General features: G+C 40.6%; 1 protein-coding gene across 1 annotated transcript; it reads right to left on the reverse strand.

Moving 5' to 3' along the window:
- Positions 1-499: 499 nt before the first annotated feature.
- LOC144672750 (tubulin alpha-1A chain) lies at positions 500-5,190 on the reverse strand. The gene is made up of 4 exons (XM_078534714.1): positions 5,053-5,190; positions 2,505-2,727; positions 2,125-2,273; positions 500-2,016 (listed from the first exon to the last, which is right to left on the reverse strand). Exons 1-4 carry the CDS (start codon positions 5,053-5,055, stop codon positions 1,036-1,038), a joined length of 1,356 nt encoding a protein of 451 aa, XP_078390840.1. The 5' UTR covers positions 5,056-5,190; the 3' UTR covers positions 500-1,035.
- Between the last annotated feature and the right edge of the window lie 2,347 nt (positions 5,191-7,537).

Raw genomic sequence — 7,537 nt, forward strand, 5'->3', positions numbered from 1 at the left:
GGTTGTACCTATTTTTATGTTATCAGCCAAATCACTGTAATCTCAGCTCCCCTTCTCAGGGGGTCTATTCCATTTTTCAGTGTGCTGGGAATATGACAACATTTATATAAAATATATATTATGTATTATTAAAAATTTATGTGACAATGCCCTTGCCTTACATCAACCCAGTATAATTGCATTAGAATGTTTTGTTGATGAATTGAAACTGATTCAAATATCTGGGGAATTAATATTTAAGACAATTTTAACTATCTAGACTACAAGGATTGTCTTCAAGTTCCTGTTTAATCTTCAAGAAATGAATGGTTTGGATTGACTTCAGATGGTATTTTGGGACTTCCAAGTATTTAAGTATAAATGTTGGTAGCTGCACTGTTCTCAAGTCCCATTTAATTCTGAAAACTCCAGCATTTGCTGTGCCCTATTACCTAATGAGTGCCAGCAGAAAAGGAGGGCAATTCTGTTAAACAAATGTTAAAATACAATGAGGCAGATGAAGACAGGGATCTTATTTATTGAGAAAGCAATAAAGACAGAACATGTGAGTTACATTTGCAACAGAAGTTGGCTTTGCAATGCTGCACAGCAATCTCTCAATTTAGATGTACATTGCTACAGATTGTAACTAATTATGCAGGTTAAAAATTCAATCACACCTTTGTTTAAATAATGAAAAGCCCAGCTATCCAATGACCTAAAGCCATTTGAGGTCAATTCAGGAGGCTTGGCGTAATGATGCCACACAGGGGCCTCAAAAGTTGGGTAGAAGAAAAGTTGTATAAAACAGAAAGAGTATGCTCTTTTTTTAAAAAAAATAAATAAATATGGAATGCAAACATCATTAAGGTGTGATTGAATAATAATGGCCATGACTTATGCAGCAGTGTGTATCTTGATGATTACCAAATTGAAGGGCCCTACTTCAAATTGGTTAATCTCCAGTTAACATTCACTGTGTTTAATTCACAATGTTTTGTACTTTTATCTTGGTTCCCTGTTACAGCAGCACCATATTGTGATGTGAAAAACATTTTAATATTCTTCCCCTTCCTCCTCTCCTTCCCCTTCTACAGAGTCAACACCAACTTCTTCGTAATCTTTCTCCAGAGCAGCCATGTCCTCACGGGCCTCTGAGAACTCTCCCTCCTCCATACCCTCACCAACATACCAGTGAACAAAGGCACGCTTGGCATACATCAGGTCAAATTTGTGGTCCAGGCGAGCCCAAGCTTCAGCAATGGCAGTGGTATTGCTCAGCATACACACAGCCCGCTGAACCTTGGCCAGGTCACCTCCAGGTACCACAGTGGGAGGCTGGTAGTTGATACCAACCTTGAAACCAGTTGGACACCAATCCACAAATTGGATGGTACGTTTTGTTTTAATAGTAGCAATAGCTGCATTGACATCTTTTGGCACCACATCACCACGGTAAAGTAGACAGCAGGCCATGTACTTGCCATGGCGAGGGTCACATTTGACCATCTGGTTGGCCGGCTCAAAACAAGCATTGGTTATCTCCGACACAGAAAGCTGCTCATGATAGGCTTTCTCAGCTGAGATAACTGGTGCATAGGTGGCCAATGGGAAGTGGATACGGGGATATGGCACCAAGTTGGTCTGGAACTCGGTCAGATCAACATTCAGGGCACCATCAAAGCGGAGGGAGGCAGTGATAGAGGACACTATCTGGCCTATTAATCGGTTGAGGTTGGTGTAGGTTGGTCGGTCAATGTCTAGGTTTCTTCGGCAGATGTCATAGATGGCTTCATTGTCAACCATGAAAGCACAATCGGAGTGCTCCAGGGTGGTGTGGGTAGTCAGGATAGAGTTGTAGGGTTCTACCACTGCAGTAGACACCTGTGGAGCTGGATAGATGGAGAATTCAAGCTTGGATTTCTTGCCATAGTCAACAGAGAGACGTTCCATCAGCAGGGATGTAAAACCAGATCCAGTACCCCCACCAAAGCTGTGGAAGACCAGGAAACCCTGGAGACCTGTGCATTGGTCAGCCTGTGGAAGACAAATGTAAATTTCAGTTACCTGGCATCTAAATATGGCCAGCTGCAACATTTAGCTTCCACTTGGGGATACCTATCCACAACAGGTAACAATACTCACCAGTTTACGGACTCGGTCCAGAACCAGGTCAATGATCTCCTTGCCAATTGTGTAGTGACCACGGGCATAGTTATTGGCTGCATCTTCCTTGCCAGTGATGAGCTGCTCAGGGTGGAACAGCTGGCGATAAGTACCAGTACGAACCTCATCTGACGAAGGAAAGTATAATATTTTAGTTACTCAGCTGTGGATTATTAAACAGGTAGAGAAAGGGTGATTTGTGATTAACAAAAAGTGGCAGATTGGAAACCCATTGAAACACAATGACCCATGTATAGTTTTTCAGATATATCAAAGTAAATACTGCTTTCAAGCCAAATGGAGAATGGTCTCTGCAAATAGCTAATAAACAACAATGACTGAAATTAGTTGTCACCTACCTATCACAGTTGGTTCCAAGTCCACAAACACAGCTCGTGGAACATGCTTTCCTGCTCCTGTCTCGCTGAAGAAGGTGTTGAAGGAATCATCTCCACCTCCAATGGTCTTGTCACTGGGCATCTGCCCATCAGGCTGGATGCCGTGTTCCAAGCAGTAGAGCTCCCAGCAGGCATTTCCAATCTGCACTCCAGCCTGGCCAACATGGATACTGATGCACTCACGCTGCACAGAAACAAATAAAGCTGTGATCAACTACTTGAACACCTTGCCTAAAATTTATTCCCTACAACTTTATTTCTGCATTCATGCTGATCCTAAGCACCAGCTTTAGGAGTGGTCAACAGTCCCCCAACGTGGAGGCAAATGTACACTCCCTCTGAATCAACTGCAAATCTGATAGTCGTCTCAGACATCTGACCAGCTGATGGGACAGTAATGACTTAAGCAGAAGGGAGGTATGGTTGGGCGACTACACACAGCAACTTATGAAGCAGCTCTAAGACTCATTTAGTTAGTATGAAGTAATTGTAATTGTGCTGGATTCACCAACAGGCCACTGTGTCAGGGGCAGAATTGCTATCCTTGTGGTTGTGTGTACATTAGGGGTGACTTGGAAATTGATATTAGAAGAAATTTTATCCAATAGAACAGGTCGATGTGTGTGTGACAGGGTGGAGGGTCTCACATGCTCAGTCAGAGTGGGACTCACATGTTTGAGGGAGGTACCATGAAGAAACAGACACAGACAACTCGAGATAAGTCTAGTATTGACAGAAACAGGATAAAATGTGGTCATTAAGGTTTGCAGCTGATACAGAAAAATTAGGCACATCATCCAGCAGTTCAATAAGTTTTATAGTTCCTCCTCAGTACTCCACCCTTAATATTGCATAACGGGGTTACATCAGTATTAATTGAGATAAAATGTAATTACTTTCTAATGCCTTGCATTCTACCATCTTGATGTGCATTTAGCTATCTGTCTTTATTAAATACATGAACTGCTTTTGAAGTAATGATTGCTTTTGAAGTAATGATTGGCACTTCACAAAGCAATTCAAATCTCATTTTAATCCTTAAGTGATGCCCTCGTTTGAGCTTGAATATACATTTGAAGGTGAAAATTAATTTTATTCAGGAAATCATTTGAATGAAGCGTAAAAGAATAACGCTTTCAGAAAACATTTTTGTGAGCTGCGAGTTTGATAAAAGAGCTTTGGTCCCTCCTGTAAAATATAGTTAATCTCTAGAACGTGATTGCTCTGCAAATCAAGAGCTGCTTCTTGCTAGACAATAGCGCTTATTCTGAGAAACCATATCCACTAGGCTGAAAAAACACATCCGTGCAATTCTTTTGAGTTCAATACTGCAATATTCATGAGCTGCTCAAAGTCACTGGTTCTGATGCTGAATTTGGGTGGGGTCACACTGCAGTGCGGATTGTCTCCACCTACCACCACCCTCCCCTCCCAAAAAAAAACCCTTCAGATATCCAATTGTTTTGTCGGACGCCAAACCATCGGTCAGATTGAAATCTTTTCTCCAAGCCATATTTCAAATAGGACCTATTTCAAACCAGTAACCAATACGGACTCTATTATTGTCTGTACTTCGAATCGCTAGCATAAAGCTGCGTGAATTACAATGCTGTCTATTTCTTGGTGACCTAGTTTGACGTTGGCTTTGTGCCCTACGCATGACAATTACTGACGTAATGCCGCTAGTAAGTAGACCTGCAGTGATTTCGCCAGGGGATCGGTATGAAATTCTCTAGCTTGTAGCTATGGTCGACAAACCATTGAACAGGAAAGTGAAGTATGTGGAGACGTTACAGTATCCCGACAAAACAAAATAATTTGAAGGGGAGGATTGGTAAATTCAGCTCACATCCTCTGCTCATTACTTAGAGCCACTCCCTATTGCATTAACACATAAGATTTACGTTTCAGAAGTCCCATCGTTTTAGATCGATTTGTAACAATTAGTTGGCGAAAAGCTTTTAAAACAATGATCTTTTTCTTGGCCTATCCTAATAAATTAGCCGTTAATTTGGGTCAATTTTCTCTTCTAGATATTATTTGCAGAAGTCCACTGAAAAGTGGCTAAGTATGAAGTGGATTATATTGACGGAAAATTGCATGGGAATAGCGTACATGTACATTCCCTTCCCATGTTATTTTGATCTTAATAGTTATTTCCCATTGTAACCAAAACATTCATAGACAACAGTTTATTACATTGCATTTACAGCAGGCAGGCCATTTGGCCCGGTGTTTATGCTCCACCCGAGCCTCCTCCCATCCTGCTTCATCTCACCCTATCAGCATATCCTTCTGTTCATTTTTCCCCTCAAGTACGCGTCTAGCTATTCCTTAATGTTTTATGTTAAAGAGATTAATTTGCGTAGTGTAATTCAAAGATTAAATAAACCAAGTGTACTGAAAAATACATAATTAGGATGCTTCAAAATTAGGACAAGTACAATACAAAATTTAAATGTGTAGCTTGCTGGGAATAAACCCCTTTTCGCATTAAACAGCATCTTACCATGATGCCTGGTCCTTGGAAGTAGACAAAACAAATGGAATAAAGAGGAGGCTTGAGCGACTTCTTCCTACAGCGCGACTTTTACGGGTCGTCGTAAGAAAAAACCTACAATTCAGATGGGAGAGACATGTTCTTATACTAGGGGCAGACTGCGGGACTTGGGCAGCGGTCCCACTCTCATTGGAGAAACTGAGTTTGAGTGACGGGGAACCACCACAATGCCGACTCTCTAATAGGAGGATACGTCCTCCGTTAGGTGCCTCACGGGTCTTGATTGGACAAACGCTCCTGAATCAGCTAATCGCCTTGACCACTTGTGGTTCCTAACAAAGGCTGACATTTGATAAAACACCATAAAACTGGGAGAACGAAACAATATAAGGTTCAGCTTTTTGAAACGTAAAGCATCTTAAAAATCATTCAAACCGCCATCCTTCGAAAATGGCATTGTCCCGTCTTATAAGGAGAAATTCAATGTAAATATCCTTTCACTGTTAACTTGATATTGGAAAGCGCATTATTGGAACTGCTCACTACATGGAGGAAACGATTGGGTAAATTATAAATAGCAATTTACAAATAAATAATTTTCTGGCTATTCTTTGCCTTAAAACATTAGGATGGCCACAATTGATAAAGCAACGTTTCAATTTCTTTGACAAAAGGAATTTTCCCTTCCCAACAAATAATGCATTTTTTGACATAAAAATTCACGCTGATGGATTAATACCAGCTTTACACTACTGGAACCTGAATGTAAAAGGTGTTATTTTATTTACAGGTTACTGCAACATGAATACGATGACCTGTAATGTTTACTACGCTGGCTCTTTGTCTCATTTGTAACGAGGTGTGGCTGAATTGCCTCTTTTCTAGCAGAGAACGTTCCTCTTGTTGCAATTCATCCAGTGCTCTCTAATGCTAACGGCGCCTTCTCCGTTCTTGTCACACCCTATAAACTTCCCTGCAAATACTGCCTTCAGTGGGGGGAAAATAAAACCCATTCCTTACTTGGGCAACTTTGTTTTGAAGAGTCATACAGACTCGAAACGTTAATTCTGTCTTTCTCTCCACAGATGCTGTCAGATCTGCTGACTTTTTCAAGCAATTTTTGTTTTTGACTTTTGTTTTTTGTCGGTAGTGTTTCATGTTACAAAACTGACAATGGGACTGGGCGGGGTGGAGGGGATTTTTTTCAGGTTTGAAAGGCAGTCCTTTGTTTCTGTGGGTATGTTAATGCAGAGCTACTTTAATTTGCAGTGACTTTTACAGTCTAATCCTGATTTGGTCAAGTTATATAAAAAGGTCATTTTCGCACAATTTCCCAGTAACCTCGCACAATTAGTTAAACCGTTTCTATTTCAGTTGATCTTGACTGTACAAGCGTTTAAATAATTCAGTTCCACGGAATATGATTTAGTATGGGGATGTCGTTTTTCTGCTGGCAGAGAAGGAATAAAGCTGTTTGCAACACTAGACAATAGCCAGGTGTAAGCTTCAATCGTATCTATCAGCCAATGCATAGGCTGGAAAGGAGTGTGTTACAAGAGATCGAGGTGTTCAGACTAGACTGTGAACGGCTATAGTGAAGATAGATCGATTTGTTAAAGTCTTCTGAATACAAATATGTGCCTGTCAAGAATGGAAGTCCAACTTCTGTTCCTTTATTGTACGGGAAAACAATAGTATCTTAACCTTTTTCTAAAGTTATTATTCGCTCCTGTTAAAATTTATCAATTTCAAAAGAATGGAATGCTCCTGTGTACCATGTGACTCATACTGCAGTGATATTGTACCATGTGATTCATACTGCAGTGATTTTTTTTCCTTCAATTTATCCTCAGATTTTTTTCCTTTATTACCCCTATCCTGAAGGTGAAGATTCCAGACAACCACAAGGAGTGATTGTGGCCATTTGCTACCTTACTCAAGTCACCATTCTTCACAATAGATACACTTTACTGGGACAGTTTACATTACGCACTAGATTAGGATCGTTTTTAGCAGTTCCTTAAATGGGATTTCCTCAAGAATTCTCATTGTTTTAATTTATATGACAGTGGCTTGTTTTCCTAAAAAATGCAGTATTTGAGAAAGCAAAGTATTCAGATCCAACTGGAACTGGACAGTATCAGATCAACACAGTGATTTCAAAGACATTTAATCTATTTCCGATATTGTAACTTTTGCCATAATTATTAGCATCTGCGCTGGCATGGCACCAATACCTAATAATGATCGATTGCACCTGATTTTATTTGTCCCTGTGTTTGGCTGTGCAAATCTGATCATAAAATCAACATCCTGGGTGTTACCATGGACCAGAAGCTTAACTGGACCAGCCATATAAATACTGTGGCTACAAGAGCAGGTCAGAGGCTGGAAGTTCTGTGGTGATTAACTCACCTCCTGACTCCCCAAAGCCTGTCCACCATCTACAAGGCACAAGTCAGGGGTGTGAAGGAATATTCTCCACTTGCACGGA

The sequence above is a fragment of the Cetorhinus maximus genome, chromosome X (genome assembly GCF_964194155.1).
Source record: "Cetorhinus maximus chromosome X, sCetMax3.hap1.1, whole genome shotgun sequence".
Lineage (NCBI taxonomy): Eukaryota > Metazoa > Chordata > Chondrichthyes > Lamniformes > Cetorhinidae > Cetorhinus > Cetorhinus maximus.